The sequence below is a fragment of the Manacus vitellinus genome, unplaced genomic scaffold (genome assembly GCF_001715985.3).
Source record: "Manacus vitellinus isolate BGI_N305 unplaced genomic scaffold, ASM171598v3 scaffold_9_pilon, whole genome shotgun sequence".
Classification (NCBI taxonomy): Eukaryota; Metazoa; Chordata; class Aves; order Passeriformes; family Pipridae; genus Manacus; species Manacus vitellinus.
Window position 1 is genome coordinate 1,959,221 of NW_021940917.1, and position 21,433 is coordinate 1,980,653.

A 21,433-nucleotide genomic window follows, 5' to 3' on the forward strand; every position below is an offset into this window, starting at 1 on the left:
TGCTGAAAATTCACCTTGTGAAACAATCCTCAAAGAGTAGCAACAGAGAGGATACATACACAGTATAATAAATTGTCCATGCAAGAGGAAGACCATAGTTGCTTTTACACATTACTAGGAGGCAATGCAGTGAGATTTGGCAGAAGTATTAACCAAAATACCATGTAGTTGTCCTCAATGGAAGCAGAATAGAAGTATCAACTGTACCAAGAAAAATTATTACAGAGGATCTGTAAGAGGAAGAAAGCTAGAATAGACTGCAGCAATGAGAGGGTTTGTTATATTGTTTTAGTTTATATTCTCATAATGCTTATAGTTCCATGTGGAATATAATATTATGACTAAATAATAACTTGACAATTACAAATTATCAATATGACCAATCCAAGATGTTTCTGGACATAAAGAGTAATATGATAAACCCTGACAAGCATTCAAGTTGTTAAGCAAAGCACTGCATGATCCTGCAGGATCACTGGCCATGATCCTTCCACTGTCAGCACAGAAAAATCCCTTTTTCATGTACCTTATGAGTACCTCTTCATGTACTATCAAGAAGCTTTGGTAATATAGCACGATCCATATAGCACGAATCCTGCTGCTGCGAATGAAACAATGATTGTTGATCATCAAACCTTGACAAATGCTACAAACTGCCAAGGCCCTACCTATGGGTTCCTAGCATGTTGGTAACTCCAGTAATATGGATTCTACATTGATTCTGAACTCCCTATTACATGTAGTGACTATGCTTGGGACCAAGGAGCACACTGTGGTGACAGCAAGAATGAGACTTGCAAAATTAGAGCAACATTGGAGGTGTATTGCCCTTGGAAGAGAAAAATGTCTGACAGGCAAATAAGTGAATCAAGCAACACTGCCCACAATTACCTATATTCAGGAACTGAGAAAGACTTTGTAGGAGTGTGATGAAAGAAAAGTGTCATGTGAACATTGTATTTGGAGTTTAAATAAGTCCCATGCATAGACACATGAACACCCACTTACTATGGACACATCATATATTTCTAAGCACTGTGTCTGTTAGAGAGCTGACTCTTACATAAAGAATCTTTGACCCTTATTATCCACTGTATTGATAGCAATCTTTAAAAAGCATAAGCCTCTGTGAGGGAGCAACAACAGCTGATAGAGCAGTAAGGAGGTAGAGGAGAGGAGCATTCCCAGGTCACATGCACCAGTTCCATGTCAGAAAAAAACCCCAAAACATAGCTTTGTTAGTATCTCCTTATGACATCTAATCTACAATAGGAAAAGCATTAAGGTTTGTACTGCTTCAGCCTTCTTTTCTTGATGTAGCTACTCTTCTGTGCTCCATTGCTATCTCTCTGTTAACACTTAAGGAGATGTTCAATATGAAGTTAGTTGTCCATGCTGAATGTTATAATAATAATAATAATAATAATAATAATAATAAATAATAATAATAATAATAATAATAATAATAATAATAATAATAATAATAATTTCAATATAATTGAATATAATTGAATATAATTCAAATATAATAATTGAGAAATACAGTTGTGGAGCTATTTACATGTAAATTAGCCATGGTATTAAAGAAACAGTCCCCTCTATACAGCTAAAGATACCTTGCAGTCTGATAAACATTTTGTTTCATACCTTGTGTTTTGCTGATTTGATGACAGAAAGGTTATGTTTCATTATGTTTCTCTCTAGACCTCAGCAAACAAACTGGAGCCGACAATTGAACTCGATGATCTTAGAGGTCTTTTCCAACATTAATGATTTTATGAAGGCTTTAAAAAAAAAAAACAAAACACCAAAAGGGTGCCATTAACTCTAAGGAGTGGTCCAGCTCCATAAGAAAGCGTTCTAGGAGCCTAAACATTACACTCAGCAAAGCAAGATGTTTGTTTCAATCACAATAAGTTTCCTCAGCCTGCACTGTGTCACTGTACTCCTCTTCAGAGAGGTCCACATTATCTTTAACAAAATTATCTTCAACAAAAAGAAAAATGTCCCCATTACACTATTCACTGATACAAGACAGAATCTCAGGAATCATCTACACTGTTTCCTTTTCTGTACGTGGTGTAGTAGCCACCGCTAAGAGAGCCCTTGTAAAACCTTCAAAATTTTATCTTTAATTTTTCCACTGCCTCTTTGAATACACAAGATTTGTAGCTAACCTCCACCGGCTTATTTACTGCTAGAAATTGGCCTACTTAAATATGTGATTTTATGACAGTGGAAGACACTTTTTGAACTTTACTTATGAAAATGAATAATTTTTTATGAGGTGTGTTTTTTACTAGGTTACTACCCATTTATTTCTTTTTTTTTTTCAGTAAATACTTTGCTGACAGAAAAACCTACCTTTAAGTACTAATCCTGTGCAACTGACACACAAATATGAGCTCCTACGTAAGTCATTCTATTATAGAGTGAATTTACGAGGACATAACATGGCAAAATTTTAATTCATAAAGGGAGATCATGAAAATTAAACACTTTGACAGACTAGACATATAGGTAGAAAGAGTCCTATGCTGCCTTCTCACCAAACATGCCTGTCTGAGTCAAGATTACAGTGGTTTCATTGCCTCCTCCTGTGCCTACCTCCCTAGCACACAAGCAGCTGCCTGCGAGAAGAGTGGGTGAGGCAGCTTGATGCAGATTTTTATGTGGTATTATGGTACTATTGCAGCCGGAAAACATGAAAAGTAGAGACACACAATTCATTAGGAGTTCCTGCATGTCATACGAAGAGCTGGAGAAGGTAGTTCTGTATCAAAATGACTAATTTCTAACAGTCTGAAACTTTTCATAACCACCAACCAGCAGAGTCTGATTTAATTTTTCACTGTTAAATCTTGCATACAGAATTGTCCAGGCTTTGTCAACAACAAAGACCAGCCTGAACACTCTATAGCCTGAACAAAAATTTCAGTCTCATCTACTAAGAGATTTTTTAAACAAAATGTTTTTAGGAGTGTCAGCTGTCACTAGCATTAATTTTGACAGCTCTAGTTATGCCTGTGATTCACGTAAACATCTCCTAGGAGCACTGATATGCTCTGAATAGAAGAATCAGCGGTCTGATGCTTTACTGCCTCAGGGCTGCTTGTGTGTTGTTACTGCTTTAACTTCCAAAACCATGTTTTTATTTCAAAGATGCACTTTAATACTTAAACAAACCAAATGCACAATTTCAATTTTTCTCTTGAATGGTACATGAAATAAATTATTTTGAAGGTGAGACTTCTAACAATGGTATTCAACCAGGGAAATGTAAAACAAATGTAGAGACAGAATAAAGACCACATCAGTTTAGAGAATCCAGAAAGAAGTTAAATATTTAAAACTAAAATTCTTACTGTGTAAATAAAATATTACATGATTAAACAAAAATATCTGCTTGCTTTTTTGTCACTGTGCTCTCTGTGAGAAAGCTTGTTGCTATTAAGTACTGATGCACAAATCTGTAAATGTGTGTGGCAGTGAACTACATCATCATCATCATCATGGCTAGACTTTGCGAATGAAGATTTGGGAAGGGCTCTACCCACATTTGCTACAAGCACACTGGTGGTTAAAGAGGCCAATGCGAGATAGACAAGATTGGTTGCAAAAGACACAGCAGAAAGATTCCTTGGATGGTATCGGCAGGATACGATTCCTTCTGCATTGTCTTTTCTCTTTGATGGTGATCCTGTGTGCGTTCTCAAAGGAAACAGAAGCATTATGGATTGTGTGTCTCCAGACCTCCCGACTGGAGGCCAGAGTAGACCAGTGATGAAGATCAATATGACCAAGGCTGAGATGTTGTTTCAGGGAGTCCTTGTATCTCCTCTTCAGAGCTCCTGTCTTGTGGCAGCCGGTGGCAAGTTCACCATAAAGCAAGATCTTAGGGAGGCGGTGGTCCTTCATCCTGGAGACGTGCCCTGCCCAACGCAGCTGAGTTCTCAGTAACATGGCCTCTATACTCATAACTGCTGCCTGTTCTGAACAGACATATTAGTCACATAATCTAACCAGTGGATATTTAGGATTGTACAGAGACAGTGTTGATGGAAGCATTCTAGGAGTCGCAGGTAGTGGCGGTAAATGACTCATGATTCGGATCCATATAAAAGAGTAGCACAATGGCTCTGTAAACACTGATTTTTGTGCTTTTCTTCAGGTGTTTATTTCATCAGACTCTTTTATAGAGTTTTCCAAAAGCTCTATATGCCTTTGCTAACCTATTGTCTACCTCCCCATCAATCTTACCATCCGAGGAGATGAGGCTACCTAGGTAATTAAACTGCTGGACTGATTTGAGCTCTGATTCACCAGTGGTGATATGGGGATGATGGAAGACTTCCTGAGGTGCAGGTTGATAGAGAACTTCTGTCTTCTTCAAGCTGACTTCCAGCCAAAAAAGCTTAGCAGCGTCTGCAAAGCGGGATGTTAAACACTCCAGAGTTACTTCTGTATGAGTGACAAGGGCATCGTCATCAGCATAAAGCAGCTCCTGGACAAGATGATTTAAGGTCTTAGTATGGCAGTGAACTACAGTCACCTAGTAAAATATATAATTCCAAGGTCAAATTTGTTCATAAGATGAAGGCAGAGGGACCCCAGTCGACAAAGTGGACAAGATTTTGTCTTCCCAAAATTTTACAGGCCTAAAAAGCACAGCTCAAAAAACAATCAGGAACAAAGACATAAAATAAACAAGAATCCTTACTGAGAAGGGAGAATATACTTCTATGCCAACAGAAAAGCTGTGCTATCAGTAGGGATTTGATGCAGAAGAACAAACTGAAACTTTTGCAGACTTAGAAAGAAAATGTCTCATATTATCTAACAGGCTGCAAAATTAAAGCAATTATGATGTTTTAGCATTTGTAAGAATGCACTTTTGGTTAAAACATTTGAAAGTGACGATAAATGAAACATTCTACCTCAAGGCATTTTTCAGCTACCATTTAAAAAGTCCAGCTCCTAAGCTTTATGGCTCTTCCTTATATATTTCCCTAAGGAATACAATTCCAGGAAGAGTAGAGATGAGCATATACATATGAAAAATTTAGAACTGAGAAAAAAAATTATATTGAACATACTTGGTATAATGGACAGATTCAAAGAATTCATAGCTAAGATTAGACTTAAAAGAAATGCAAGTACTTAAGGCTGAAATGCCTGCAGACATCAGTAATATGTACAATGATACTTTGTAATTAGCAAAGGAGAAGACGGCATTTGAGAACCTATGCAGAAAGGTAAAGGAAATATTTTATTTAATTTATGTTTTATCTTATTATATACTGTCCTTTCTTACCAATGCTTATAAAATAGCTGTATAAAAGAGGAGAATAATCCACAGATAACCTGCTAATGGACAGACAACTTTCAGCTCAATCTTTGATGCAGTCATTAATGTGGATTTCAAGAAGATTTTGGACAATGGCTTATCTGTGAAATCAGATTCTATTGCTATGACATTTGTGACAGATGGGTCTTGTTTTCTCTTCACAGTAAAAACGTTCTTCCCTTTCTATAGTGCAATACAAACACTTCCTCAACAGTAACATAAAGAAAAAAATCTATATATGAAAAAAAATAATCTGTCAAAAGAATACCTGCAGAAGAATTCATATAAAGGAAATGTTCCCAGACTCAAGGAGGTGATTGCACAACAGTACTTTAACTCTCCTCATCTGTCAGTGCAATAAGAAATACAGGAAAAAACAATGATACAGTTACTGCAAGACCAGGAAGGATCCTGTTTTAACCTAAGACTGAAATATTCTTTATTTCATAATTGGCCTGGGAGAATATCATACATTTTACGCCACAATCCCATATAAAATGTGTAGAGCTAAAGTACAATTGAGTTAAAAGTTTGTGGGTTTTTTTGCTTTTTTTGCCTTTTTTTTTTCTCTTCATTGAAATCTCTTCTAGGAGACTGACAAAATAGCATAAACATTACCTTGCATAAACATTAGGGTTGCAATCTAATCGGAAGGTATCCTTGCTGTCTGTGAACAAACATCTCCAGGTTCTCTGAGCTCTCGATATTCAAGTGGGCATATTGAGTGCATTGAAATGAAATCTGAAAAATCTTGCATGCTAAGCACCGAGCAAACAATTGCAAAACAGTAATGAGTAATAGGCAACCAAACATAGCACACAGGCTAGTGGCCAGTTTCCTGCATTTACAGGGAATATCCCCTAAAATCACTGGGCTCTGGAGTCTATCTCTGGCACAGGGATACTTTGTTACTAATAAAGCAGTAGGAAAGGAGAAAGTGCCATCTACAGAGCAGGCTCCTGTATCGACATTTCCTGGAGAGACAAAAGACACCACGAAAAGTCTGTTATCAGAGATTTGACACTGGAGTCCTGCACAACAAAATCCATGTGCCACCAGGACAGAAAAAGGGGACAACTAGTTTGACTGTTCACACAGTGTTAGCCATGCTCTGCAATGCTAGCATCTGACCAGATTTAAACCTGAAACTGAGTTTTTTACTCTTGGTATAATTTAGGTATACATGGGTTGACTCATCTTTTGGCACTTGAAACAATCAAGTTTTAAGCAGGCCCAGACATGCCCAAGTAGACACATGTGTACCAGGGTAATTTTGCTGGTGGAAAGATGTGTTCACAGAAACTTCAGATAATTTCAGAAAAAGCAAGGGGAAAAGTTTTACTCTGTTATTCTAAATGTATTCCAACATGAAAGCCTATCTTTTTTTGAGGATTCCGGTACTGCCTCTTATTTTGTATCTCTCAGTTAGGTGGATCTGACACAGTATCTACCAATTCCTTGACCATTCAACAGAGAGGTCTCAACTGAATCACTTTGGATGGCCATGTATTTGTTTGGAGACTAACCTTAGCAAAAGAAACCAAACTAAAAGAGGAAATTCAAGCAGCCTTGATGGATAGTAATCAAAGCTCACCGAGTGTGCAGAGATGATACCATCACTTGACATGTAAAATGAGCAGTTCTGCTATGTATCTTTGGCACATCATAAAACAGTTCAGAAAAATAATCCTACATCAGAAGTAAAATATAGCTAACAATGATGCAGGATGATAACAGTGAGGTGGGTTGAGAAGTGGTTGAATGGCAAATGCAAAAGGATTGTAGTCAGTGGCACAAGTACTAGTTGAAAGCCTGTAACTATTGGTATCCCTCAAAGTTTAATACTGGGTCCAGTATCAATTACTTGGATGAAGGGTAAGATGCCTCCCCAGCAAGTTCCCTGATGACATAAAGCTGAGAGGAGTGGCTGATATCCCAGAGGGCTGTTGCAGCCCTTCAGAAGAATCTCAACAGGCAGGAGAGATGGGCAGAGAGGAACCTTCAAAAATACAACAATTTGTGGAGTCCTGCACCTGGGGATGAATAAGCCCAGTCAACAGCATAGCCTGGGGGCTGACCTGCTGGAAAGAGGAGACCCTGGTCTCTGTGGAGAAGGACCTGGGGGTCCTGGGGGACAGTAAACTGTCCATATGCCAGCAGTGTGTCCTTGTGGCCAAGAAGGCCAGTGGTATCCTTGGGTGTACTAGGAAGAGCATTGCCAGCAGGCTAAATGAGGTGGTCTTAACCCTTTACTCTGCCCTGGTAAGGCTGCATCTGGAGTGCTGCGTCCAGCTCTGGTTTCCCCAGTACAAGGCTCCTGGAGCTCATCCAGCAAAGGGCAGTAAAGATGATTAAGGGATTGGAACACTCTCTTTTATGAAAAGGCTGAAGGAGTTGGGCCTGTTCAGCCTTGAGAAGAGATGACTGAAAGGAGACCTCATCAATGTATACAGGTATATGAAGGGAAGATGTCAAGAGAATGGAGCCAGGCTCTTCTCAATGATGCCAAGGATTGGACAAGAGGCAGAGGGCAGAAACTGATGCACAGGAAGTTCCACATGAGTATGAGGAACAACTTTTTTACTGTGCAGATGACCATGTACTGGAACAGGCTGCCCAGAGAGGTTGTGGAGTCTCCTTCACTGGAGACATTCAAGAACCATCTGGACATAATCCTGTGCAATGTGTTCTAGGGCACCCTGCTTGAGTAGAGAGGTTGTACCAGATGACTCACTGTAGTGACTTCCAGCCTTACCCATTTTGTGATTCTGCGATTCCACAGTGATGTCCGGTTTTGTATTCATACTTTCCTGGAGTTAATTTTCCTTGTTTCTTGTTGTAAAATTTCCATACTATTTTAGTCTGCTTGTGACTTACAGAAGACAAAAAGAACTTGCTCTTCATTGCATAGTGGTAGCTGAAGTTTAGGTCATTTTGTTTCTTGCTGGTGCACTGCTAGAAGTTGTCTAGAGGAAGTGTTGTTTTCAGATGTACATTTATTTGTTATAGCTAGCTGAAATACAAAGTGGTGATTGGATATAACACTCTTCTGCATGGAACCTGGCTGTTCTGCCTTACACTGAGATGAAAATATCTTCCTTTCTGCACCTTCATGCTTGCTTTTTGTTAGGGAATGGAAAGGTAAAGTCTGAAGTATTCTTGAACTTGTTTGCCCATGATGTGAAAAATGAAGAGATAGGTACCTGTATCCTTCTGAAACAGATGTTTCAGCTTTTGAAGCTGTATTGCATCAACCTACATGGGCAGTATATGTGAGGAAGGACAATACTTCTGCTCTATTCTGTCACAGCTTATAAAGGCCATGGATTTCTCTTTAATCATATCTTTGCATGTGATCTCTACTGTGGTGTTTAGGCCATTATATATTCATCATAATATGGATTGTTTTGAGTGCTGTTTGCCACCTCTATAGAGGGAACTAGAGTTTATAGTTTGTCTGAACATCTTTGTTTTGCAAAGATTTTCCCCAAATTATTCTGGATAAAACTTTTCTATCTGTATACTACTACACATCTATACATTTATCAAGGAAAATGAAAATCTATACTTATTTATTTTAAACAAGACATGTAAGACAGAGGGCTTTTTTTTTCCTGACCAAATAGAAGCTTCTGAAATGAAAACTCACTTTGATGAGTTTGCAGCTTGCCTTTTCTGTATACTTATAAATAATGTTTAAAACTGGCTTTTTAACAAGCATTTAATATTGTCATATTATTATAAGAGGATAGGTGGACTATTTTAGTCTGAGAAGTACCTATGATTCAGACTACCTGGTTCAGCAATTCTGCTTTAAAAAGCAGAAACCAAAAGACTTATTCCCAAGCAGTTATACTATCACTTATTTTCTCTGAAAAAAGCCACTAATATTGGAAAGGGTTTTTTTCCCTGAACTTTTCCATGCACTATTTCAGATGGGCTAATAAATTTCTTGTTTCTTTTAGATAGCCACAGAACAGCAAAACCTGCATCATTTGCACTAATCAAAATATCATATGAGCAGACTTCTGGCATTTCCATGAATTCCCAGTTGATTTGAAACTATACAAGCAGTTTTGGTTCTGTAAACTTTTACAGGATCAAATAGAAAGGATTTATTCTTTCTTAAGGCAGTTGCTCACATGGATGATGGGAAGTATCTTATGTTGTTCTGACCTCTGCTGGAGATAAGATCAAGGCACATGTAATTTTGGGTTTTTTTCCTTTCCAGGAAAGTGGAAGGGAAAAGAAGAAAAGGCAATGTTTAGATGATGGAGGCCTGCAAGTTGTTGACCAGGAATCACAATGCTACCAGCACCCTGATGGGGAGGGATTGGCTGGGGTAGAGGAGAGCTGTCTACACAACCTGCCTTAACCACAAATTATTCAGAAAGCCCCTGGGAGACCATACTGAAGCAGGAAAGAAAACCATATATAATAAGAAGAAAACACGTAATGCGCTTTATGTTCTTTATTATAGCTGATGTCCATTTTCTAAGCTGTCACAGAACCTAGGACATGGGCTGTATATAGATATGTAGATAGATAGATAGATAGATCCTTGTAATGAAAGTAACATCATATAACAGGTAGATGGTAGGCACTCTGTTTCTCTGAACAGTGCTATTTACAGTATGTTGTCACCATATGTCAGAGCATCTCACTTCTAATGCCTGTTATTTTACATTCTGTGTGTGGAAGTGGCAGAATACTTGCTTTCTACTGTGCGGCAAAGTTCATTTGGGGAAAGGAAATGCCAAACACCAAGGAGCTTATTTTGGCATTAGAGACCAAGTTTACAAGCTGAGAATACCCACATGCATGATGCTATTCAGCAAGCAAGAGCAGCACTGGCACAGACAGAGCTGTCAGTCTGCTTTTGCTTGGTAGGACTGAAGCCAATCTTGACAATAGGAAACTGCTTATCAGAAAAAAGAAATGCACTTCCATAACTTTAATCTAGTTGCAGCTGGAACATAGCTGATTTATGCTTCACCAGCATCACTGTTGTGCGTGGTCATCAAAGACAGTGGAAGCTGCCAGAATGGTGCTATACACAGGCAACAAGTCTATGCTTCTAAAATTACATAAGATGTTTGAGAGTCTTTCAGTCTTAGTTACTTACAACTGTAAGGACCTGAAGAGCTCAGTTGCCTGTCTCAAAACACTGTGAAGCCACAGAATAAACTTGTCATAAGATAGGCCAACACTCTGGGAACCTGAGATAAGAAATTAAGACAGGACAGTGCTAATTACAGGCCTGGTGAACTGAGATCTGATTAGAGCATCCTGGTTAAACTACTCAGACAAAAATTCCCACTGTGACAAACTGTGGAAAAGGAACAAACTGCTCATACGCATACCACTCCAAGTTATGGGAATGGCATCTGTGACTACCCTGTGGATACACAGAACTTGGACTGTATACAAGTGGTACCCCCAACAGAACGACACAGGGACCCCCACCAGCACAAAGCCCAGGGTCAAGAAGGACTGATGGGATGCCGCTGGATCTATGGGTGGTAACTAACTTCTGCTTAATCTGTCTCTGTCACTGCCTCTGTCTCTCTCTCCTCTTTCTTTTCTATTATTTTCTATCTCTCTACCTCACATTTTACTGTTAAATAAAATCAGAACTATTGGTTTCAGCATATGATGTCCTTTGCACCTTAATTCAGGCAGAGGCATCTGTTGTGCTCTGGATTAAGCTATAAAATGCCCAGAGTAGTTACATTTTTATTTAAGATTTTTTAAAAGTCTTTTTTTTCATTAGCATCCAGAGAAACAGTCACACACTCTTCTCTAAGAGAAATTCTTTTTAATTTAGTGAGAAAAATAAGATATTTTGGCAAAAGGTTTTTACGGGAGTAAAATACAACCAAGAAAAGCATTTCAGTAAAACATTCAGCACAAAGACCCATTCCACAGGAAACACCCACTAAAACCAATCCATATACCAGCTTTAGTAAAACACAGTTCATTGGTTTTAAGTTACCTACAAGAGAAGGAATGGAGTAACAGAAGAAAACAGCTTAAAAGGGGTAAAGAAAGAGAGAAGGAGAGAGAGAAAGGAGAGAATAGTTACCGATAAGATTCGATGATTCACATGGTGTTGGCTGGAGAAGGAGAAGAGAGAGACAAGAAAGACCCTGTGGAGTCTCGTGTATTTATGGAGCTCAGTTTTCCCTCCCAGGCAGGATATCTCGGCAGTGCTTTCCAGGCCAGAGGGAGTTGTGCTGTAGCAGTCACAGGCTGCAGGGGTGTGGTGCGGGCGGGCTGCCAGGCAGGTTTGCCTTGACTGATGTCTGGCGGCAGGGCCTGCAGCTCTGCCTGTGCTCTGGGTGGGCAGCAGGCCTTGCCCTCCAGCTCTGCCCTGTGCCCCAAGCACAGGCCTTGTGTGCAGGTTTTGCCATGTTCCTGCAGGTCCAGGCCCAGCCCTTTCCCACAAGCACACACACACTCACGGTGAGGTGGTTCCGACCCATATCAATAATTCAGTGAGATTCGGATCCAGGATCTCACAGCATCTCTCACTAACTGGATTATAACAACAAGCAATAACATGGCTTACAAGGTGTTGGGAAAAATGTCCTCAATGTTTTAAATATGATTCCTTTAAATGAATGCAACTTGCAGACTTTCTAAAAATAGCCTTTATCCAAGATATCTGGACACATGGCTCTATTTGCAGAGTGATTATTAGTTAATTAAAAAAAAAAGTTAGATGAATAAAAAAAAGATTTTGAAATATCACATTTACCTTCAGCTAGTGAAAAATTAACTCCGTGTTAAAGACAATGAAATTTTGCTACGTTGTCACACTATAGGGATCAAATTTTTACTTATATAAGTTATGTATTAGATTGATATCATCTTATGAGCAGATATTGGTGTTTTGCTGAAGCATTGATCTTCACACTTCAAGAACTTCTGAAATTATTTTAGAAGATTTTGTTTCCTACAGTTATTACATATCACTTTTTATTTTTCTTCTTTTATCACTTTTAATTTTCCAGTTCTTAAAAAAGTTTTTATCTACTTAGAAAAACTAAGAAATTCCCTATCAGAGATGCAAACTAATGGTCTTAATGCTTGATTAGCCCATTCTGTCTCTTTTGATTAGCTCATTGCATAGTAGTACTTTTTAGTTTGAGGATTAATCACTTGACATAACTACGTGTACAGTTTGGTAGTCAGAAAGTTCAATATTTTAAAATTATAGTTTTCATGGGTAGAATTGATATTGATTGAAAACTATTGCTCTAAGATTTATGCAATTTAAATATCTCAAATGTTATTGTTTTGTTTCCTGCTCCAGTATTTTGAGACAATTGGTAACAAATATTATTTACTGCTAATTAAATAATGAATTTTTTCTTATCTTTTTGCAAGAAAGAGAGGGAAAAATGTTCTAGTTCTATTTTTTTAGGAAGTTCTTCAAAATGGATTAAAAATTTGCAATATTAAAAGCTCTCTACAACTGCAGAGAGCTGGCAAGGACACAGACAAAGAAGTCAAATGGTAAGTGATGAACATTATTTACTGAAAACCTCATTAGTTATGTATGATATCATTTATACATGATAACAGCAGATTTAGGCAGAAAATCAACCACAAGTTTTGAAAATTCTCTTTTCTTTTGCAATTTTAAAATTAAGTCAACAATATTTTTCAAAATGTACATACCTGGGGCATTTGAGGCACAGACAATGCACAAAACAAAACCAAATACAAATACACAAAACTTTTTAATAAAAAGTAAATGACAAAAAAATCCTCCAACAGAGTGTGCAATACTGGGTTTTATTATTATTTTGCTAACACTTCAACTGATGTGTTTCATAATTTTCTATGACTATACACTGCAACTGAGATTCTATCTCAAAGGAAAGCAAAATATTCTGATGTCATATATGAGCTCCTTTCTTTAAGTCTTCATATTAAGTAATCAGACCCTTGAAGTGCGGGTCAGTATATTCAGGTGTTCCCCAGACACACAGGAAGATGATTCTTATTCCTACCTTGAATTATTATTAATGCCAAACATCTTTCATCTCTTTAAACTAACATGAAATCTTCTAATAATGTAAATACAACTAAATACTCCAAGGAGAATGTTTACACCCAAATACTATACTGGTAGTGCTTTTGGGTCCTAATCTTAGCAACATTTCTGTTTGCTGTTTCTATTCTATTTGAAGTCACAGCTTCATGAAACGGAGTGATGAAAGACCTTTTTACCAAATAAAAATATCTCATTTTCAGTAATAGCAGTCTGATGAGCAATATGTAGTCTTGTTATTGCTATTCATATTAGCTATTACATGCTCATCACTGCATATACAGGTGTATTATAAGAACACATTGTTGGAAATATATATACATCTATCATCATGGCTAGTCTTCACGAATAAAGATTTGGGAAGAGCTCTACCCACATTTGCTACAAGTGCACTGGTGGCTAAAGAGGCCAGTGCAAGATAGACAAACCTGGTTGCAAAAGCCACAGGAGAAAGGCTCCTTGGATGGTATCGACAAGACATGATTCTTTCTATGTTGTCTTTTCTCCTCGAGAGTGATCCTGCGTGTGTTCTCAAAAGAAGCAGCAGCGTTATAGATGGTGTGTCTCCAGACCTCCTGATTGGAGGCCAGAGTAGACCAGTGATGAAGGTCAATATGGCCAAGGCTGAGAGTCTTGGGGGAGGGAGACCTTGCATCTCCTCTTTGGACCTCTTCTCTTGCAGCAGCCAGTGGCAAGTTCATCAGGATACCCAAGCCATAAAACATTTTTAAAATCAGTTTCATTTGTTCTATAAACAGTCTTGCATTTCGTAAGGAATATCCAACATTTTCTTATTATGAGATGCTAAGAAACAATGAGCTAAAACCTCTGTACAAATCACTGCTTCAGGATAGATCAATCTCAGCTTGTAGGAAAAGGTTTATCTTAAAAGCATGGAAGCACTAGAATGCTGGATCCCATGTTTAACTTCAATAAGACTACTGACAGTCTTTTCTTTCTTTTCTCTAGAGACATGAGCATTCCAAAAATTAATCCTATTAGAAGATTTCAAATTAATACACAGTTCAAATTACTGTATTTTTTCTGCATGTCTGAAGGCCATAGACAAGAAATTTTATCTAAGAAAAATGAAACAACTTACACTGCACTTATCTGCACTTTCTCTAATTTAAAATATAAGACCCACAACACCCCAGTTGCAGATATGTCTAGCAGACACTTACAGAAGCAGTGCAGGAGTCAAGTTAAGTATAAAGCTAACTTTCCTTTGGTTTGTCCTTCCAGGCTCTCACAATTGATTTAAAGACTACTTGAGCTGGAAGTTGTTTCTGGATTGCTGTGTTTTATGGGGATGCCTGTATGCTGGGGAGTTTTTGTAAGCCTTTTTTTAATAAGTGCCATGATTTAATTAGATGGAGGTTGCTTTGGGATGTCACAGACTTTTTTTATACTCAGATATGATTAATATTTTTCTACTATACAAAATGGACCCCTATTATACAGAAGGCCCTCAGTGGAATTACATTTATTTTTAAGAAGACAGTCAGTTGACTAATTTTGTTGTTATTACACTTGTGAGTTATTACACTTGTGAATTATCGAGACCCAAGTTCTGAAAAAGGAAATAAAATCAGAACATAAAAATCAACCTGTCTCATTGGAATAAGTGACATCAGCTTGCACATCTATCCTCTTTTTCCATAAGACCTGTTAGACTATGGACCTGTTTCACCTTGGACCCTGTGGAGGCCAGTACAAGTATTCAGTGATAAATTTACAGAGAAGATTATACAGCAGACATTCTTAAGCAATATTAAATGTCTCTATGCCATAATACAATTCTGGTGACCATTTGGGGGAAATTAATGCATAACTGTCTTACCTCTATTCCCTGTATATGTTTTTCTGCACAGGAGATATTTCTTTACCACTCTGATTTTTTAAATTTATTCCTAGTCTTTAAGAATGCAAATAAACCATTATTAGCTAAAAAGTGGTGTTTTAATAGGAGGTAAATTTTCTTCATAGTAACAGGCAAAATATCTCTTTTCTTTTTCCTTTTTAATACTTCCACAAAGACTTTATATGGAATCATGCAGATTGTCCTGTGTTTAGTCCTAGTTTTCCCATGTACAATCTGAAATCTTTGGCCAAGAATATATGACCAGCAGAAGACAAGATATATGCAGGGTTTAAACATAACTGACTCTCACAAACTTTATATATAGCTGTGTTTTCAGTGAACTGTTCTTCTAAGAAAAAGGAAAAGATTAGAGACACAGTTTCAAGCTTTTAAGAAAACAGTCAACTGAATACAAATTGCTTTCCATTCTTCTAAAAAATATCCCCCACTTTATAACCATAATTCAAGTAACCTGTTGACACAGATAACACATTTTCACAGTGTCTTCAAATGCAAGACATATGCAATGTTTTCTTCTGAAGCTCCCATTACGCAAAAACTGAAGCACGTGGGTTACTTCCATGCACATGAAGATTTACAACAAACATAGTCGGTTCTGCACTTGCAGGAGCGTGTTCGGATTTAGGACCACTCTTCTGTCCTTCGTCCTCCTTCATCATATCACCATGTGCTCAAGGCTCCTTATCTGCAGTTGTGAGGCCCCCTGGGCATTCCTGGCTGTGGCCCTGGGAAGCACGGATTTCCAGGTGGATAGCCTGGCATTCCATACCTTCTTGGCCCCGGGGGCCTTGTCACAGCTATGGATGGGGGAGGAAGGTTTCCTGCTTGGCTCTGTGGGGGATAATGGTTGCCTGGGGCAAGGCCAGGATGCTGGAGCACCTGAGAGGAGCTGGCTTCTTGTGGTTGTCCTGTCTTCTTTGATTCGTTGCCATCCTGTCCTTTCTTGTTGTCTGAAATGTGTTTGGAGGACAGAATTAACAAAAGAGCATGCAAGCCAGAAGTTCCCTCACAGGGAAATCCTTCAGCTGCCTGACCACTCCAGAGCACAGTAGAAAGTGTGGGCCTCCCCTACCAAAACCTGGGGTAATGCATCTTCATGACCTTTGTGCTGTATTTTCCATCCAGTTATTTCTGCAATACTGTGAGAGACTGAAATGGTTAATGGCTTAAACATTGTTAAAATCACTGAAGTACTTTTGTCCACTGTAGCAAACCATGAAAAGAACCAACTGCTTTGTCTGTGACCGACAAAGCCCACCTACCCAGTATGCCTCCTACCTGGAGGACTATGGGGGGAACTTGAGGCAAGATAAAGGTGATATTGTCATCCAGTTATCTCAGGTCTAAGGAGAAGTAAACAAGGATGTATTCACAAGGAAAGCCAAACTCCACAGTTGTGTTGAAAATCAGCTCTGGCTGGGTTTGGTGGAGGGAGACTATAGGCCACAGGCTCATTTGCTGAGGCCAGGTCTGCACACTCTTCCCTTCCTGTGAGAGACTGGACTGTCAATGGTTAATGACTCAAATAATTCAAATGGTTAATGACTCACCCATTTGTGAAGGTACCACGTTGCTTTGCTGAGGCCAGGTGTGCACATGCCAGGGGGAGGCCACAAGCCAGACAAGAAGCAGACCCTGCACATTGCTGGTGCTTTTTATCGGTAATTTGCCCTCCATTACACAGTTGGAAAACTTCCCCCTCTGCCCATTGAAGGCCTGATGGGGCATAACTGGCTCAACCGCACTGCTTGAGAGGCTGCTGTCCTGTCTTAGAAGGTGTCATAAACCATCAAAGACCCCCAAAGCGCCCCCCAGACCCATTCGTGAGGCCTTACATCAAAGGACTGCATGTGATATGGAAGTCTTGCAACAGATCCTGTTTGTTGCAAGAGACAGTGTAAAACTTCCACCTCCCTCCCCAGGGGAGGTGCTTGGGCATTCTCACCTAGGCTGAATGTATATTAATCCATTGAACTCTGTGTGGGACCCTCAACACCAAGAAGTTCAGAGGAAGAGGACCAATGGGACACCATCAGTACCCACATCATGGTGATATTTTCTGTCTGATCTGTCTCTCTCTGTCACTCTCCTGTTTCCCCCTTTCCTATTTATTTGTATCTCTCTTTAGCGCACATTTACTGTTAAATAAAATCCATACTATTTCAACATAGGTCTTGTTTGCACCTTAATTCAGGCAGAGGCATCTCTCTAATAACTTTAATAATCAAATCATACAGGCCCCCATGGGGGAAAGTAGAGACTTTTCCCAAGATGCACTTAGATATCATCTGGCAACAGTGATGAAGGCAGTAATTAGACATGGCTCTTCCAAAGACAGTCATCTCTAATCTGAGTTTCCCTCCTAGGCTTGAGCCAGTTGAGCTGCTATGTGGCACGCATGCATGATGAGGAAAAGGAAACAGCCAGCAAAAACCCTCAGGACAGACTGAAACCTGCCTGCCCAATCTAGGTTTTCTGTTAAGGAGTGCTACCATACTGTGTTCTGACTATACTTTCTCTAGGTGAACCTGGCACAGAGGACCAAACTGTCCTGAGTATTTCTGGGTCAACAAAATATGACAGAAGGGGCACAAGATTTAGACTTTGACTGATTTATGGTAGATAAGAGGCATCACTGACATTCAGACAAGTCTTTAAGTGGTTTTTTTTTTTTTCAGTGAGACTGGGACCTTCAATTCATTATAGTTCAGCTTTCTACTTTCGTGCTGCCTGGTGTGGAATAATGTTACAGTATTTCTTAAACAAGCCAAAGAAAGAAAAGTGAACTGGAGATTAGGCTAACACTTGCAATTCAGTATTGTGAATATGTTTCAGGTTAGGAAGCAGTCAAGTAGTAAGGAAGACTACGATCACACATACATGAATTCCTCATACTGAGATGTTCAAACCAGTCCTTACCTTGGTTTGGAGTGGATTCATCTTGCTTGCCTCCTTTAGGCTTTGGCGGTTCTGTCTCAAATGGATTTTCTTCTTGTTCATTTGATTTTTGTGCCTTTTGTTTATTTCTTCTTTTATTTTCTTCTGCTTGCTAATATGGGGAGAGAGAAAGCATCTTTCAGCAACCCAAACAGCTTCTCTAACATTTAGTAAAACCAAAAAATAAATAATTCTTTATTCCTTACACTTTGTAACTTCTTTTTAAGTTCCAAGTTAGCTTCCTTGTAGGATTTGGATGTCGCGTTGAGATAATAAATACTCAGGCTAAATGTAAAGAATAATAATTTCTTGTTAGGCAATGATTTACATATAAGGACTCAGAACATTCGTATAGCAACAATTACAGTTGTGATAATATATAGTCTATATCTTTTCCTTATGTACTGTGCCTAATTAGTACTAGTATTTTGACAATGAACAATGAACAATGTGTTTCCTTACAGTATGAAGAAGGCACTGTTTTTTGAGGGGGTAAAAAACAAAAGAAATTATTCTCTCTCTCTTAATACTCTACTTTCAATCTTACAGCAGCTAAGGATGTTCCATAAAGCAGTGCTTCACTGCAAAATATCTTCTACAGAATAACTTATAAAAGTTAATTTGTATGATATACCTTAAAAATTACTAAATCATATTTGTAAAAGCTATTGAACTAATACAGTAGGCAATCTGAAATACTGTGGAAAAAAACCATCCAAAAGCATAGTTTTTCATTTTTGTTTTTAATTATAACCTCCTTCTTCTAGTAAACAAAAACATAACTGCATAACATAACGCAATTTTCATTTGTTAGTGTATGAAATTACTGTTGTGATAACTATGGAATCAGTAGTTTTCACCATCCTGATTTAATTAGAAAAAATCTGATATGCAGTCTTTTATTGATGTAATCAGTAAATAATGAATTATATATAAAAATAATTATATATTAAATATAATATATAAATAATATAAATATATGGGACATATAGATATATACATACATGTTTTATATAACAGATAGTATTTTTATATTATAGTTATATTTTCTATTTATATAGTTAAATAATCATACTACTAATAATAATGATGCATATGCTGTTTCCTCTGCTTTGCCTGACTTTGCTTTGTATTTTCCCTATGTTACTTTTTTTCCCCTCTATTTATTTTTAGTGTCTTTGCCCTTTATAGCTAAGGGTTAAAATAGAATATGATATTAAGTGAACATTGGCAAAATTTCATCTCATAATTTCGTCTTCCTCATGCAAAATCCTTCTGCAAATTCTGTTGTATTTTGTAATCATCTTCATATTTATTCACAGTTCTACAATGCAAAGTTAAATCCAAGCTCACGTTTATGCAGAATTAATTTTTAGTTCAGCAGTATGCTACATAACCCAATACATATATATATGCACACCGCAGGTTAAAATGCTTTTATAAGGCAGAAAAAAAATTCTGGGGTCATTTTCTTTACCAGGTATTGACTGACTTACAAAAATCTCTACCAGCCCTATTTTATAAAGTCTCCAAAACCCTGCTTCACACCTGTCCCAATAGCACAGAGTAGTCTTTAAAAATTAAAGGCATCAAAGACCAGACTCACTGAGAGTTACTGAGAATAACTCTGCTCCATGGTGTTCATGTCTATTGAACTTACTGAGGATATACGATGTGCTAGTCTGTGTATGAGACTAGCAGATCAATGTTACAACACTTCAGAGCCCCCACAGGCTTTTTGCATTTTAATAACTTTTTCATTATTGTGGAAGCAACATTTGTTTTGAAAAGAATAACAAAACCAAAAAGAAAGCCATTGAACAAAAGAGAGATATCAACCTTTCTGCAAATGGACATTAAATATGATCAAATAAAACACTCACGAATTCTTCAGGTCCTGACCACTGGACAGTCAGTACTGTATTTAATTAGATATTCAGGTAGTGAAGATTCAGAGTGAAAGAAACTTAACAGGCCTTATAGTTAATATTCTATACATACACCATCAGCAGTATAAAGGGTAGGATGAGTCCGGGGTTAGAGGCATAGCCAAATACTTTCCCAAACCAGGAAGGGAAATCATGCTCCAGAGTTTCTGATATGACTTCAAACATTCTAGTCTTCCCACTATTAAACAGAAAAGATGACAATATGTCACATACTAATATTATGGCAACTATGAATATATATGCTAATCACACCACATCAAACCTGGGAAAAGGACAATAAACTGTATGTTTATTTAAAGCTTTGCACTCCAGAAGGAATAGTATCTTAAGTAATATTTATGTATTCTAGAGGGGAAAATAAACACCAAAATTCTTATTGTACGGTAATAGTTTTTCCCTGCAGTTGCCACCAAGATTACTCCTCAGTGAATCAGTGCACTGAGTTGTGAACTCCTCACCACCAACCAATGAGTGAAGTGAAATTTGTGCTCTATGAAGACATGGAAGAAAATTCAAATCCAGTTTTTATGGTCGATAAGCAAAAAATAGTCTGTTTGCAATTAGTTTTTGATCAGCAGTGTTCAGTCCAATTCTCCTCTCTCTTTGCTGTGCACCAACGCTACAGAAGTCAGTGGCTGTGTTTCAGGAGATATTTGTTATTGTTGCAGCAATCTAATTACCTTCATATGTAATTGTTCCATGGCTGGCTTATCTACAAAGTATTTTCTTCCTAGACTATTCTTCTTCAGAAATATTTCAGTAGATGTTCCAGAAGTTCTTCACATTTTATTTTGCCTTTGTCTGTGCCTCAGAACATAGAGTTTGATATTTTTAACTGAGCAAGACTGGCAAAATGCCTCTCTGTGTATCAAGACTAATTGGTAATTTTACTTGGTTAAAGGAGTTGTCTCCAAATTGCCACCGATAGTTGTCATTGCAGTCTCCTGTCGCTGCTCTTCAGTTCTTGTAACGCATTTCTGACAAATGGGTCTTTGTTTTTAACTCATTCTCAACACTTACCCTCTTCCAGGTAGTATAAAAATGTTGCAGGTAGAATTCTTCAGGTCAGTTCTTTGTCTCTACACTCTCTAGTCACTCGTGGTAGATGAGAAATTCCATTCTGTGCTCTTCTTATCTTTCCCCAGCATGCACAAAGCTTTTTCTGTCACAACTTTGCTAATTCTGTCCTGTCTTCCCTACTACTGGCAGGTCTCTGTTGAGTTATATATGTTGCTTTTAATGAATGGACTAAA

General features: G+C 38.0%; 1 protein-coding gene across 1 annotated transcript in view; it reads right to left on the reverse strand.

The window, feature by feature from the left end:
• Window positions 1–15,975: 15,975 nt before the first annotated feature.
• The window catches only part of TMC1 (transmembrane channel like 1), a 54,669-nt gene continuing 49,211 nt past the window's right edge, over window positions 15,976–21,433 (reverse strand). Inside the window, exons 17-20 of the mRNA XM_018085841.1 lie at window positions 20,233–20,358; window positions 18,438–18,516; window positions 18,214–18,343; window positions 15,976–16,244 (exon numbers count right to left, since the gene is read on the reverse strand). Of these exons, the coding sequence (XP_017941330.1) occupies window positions 15,976–16,244; window positions 18,214–18,343; window positions 18,438–18,516; window positions 20,233–20,358 (604 nt within the window). The remainder of the gene's footprint in view (window positions 16,245–18,213; window positions 18,344–18,437; window positions 18,517–20,232; window positions 20,359–21,433) is intronic.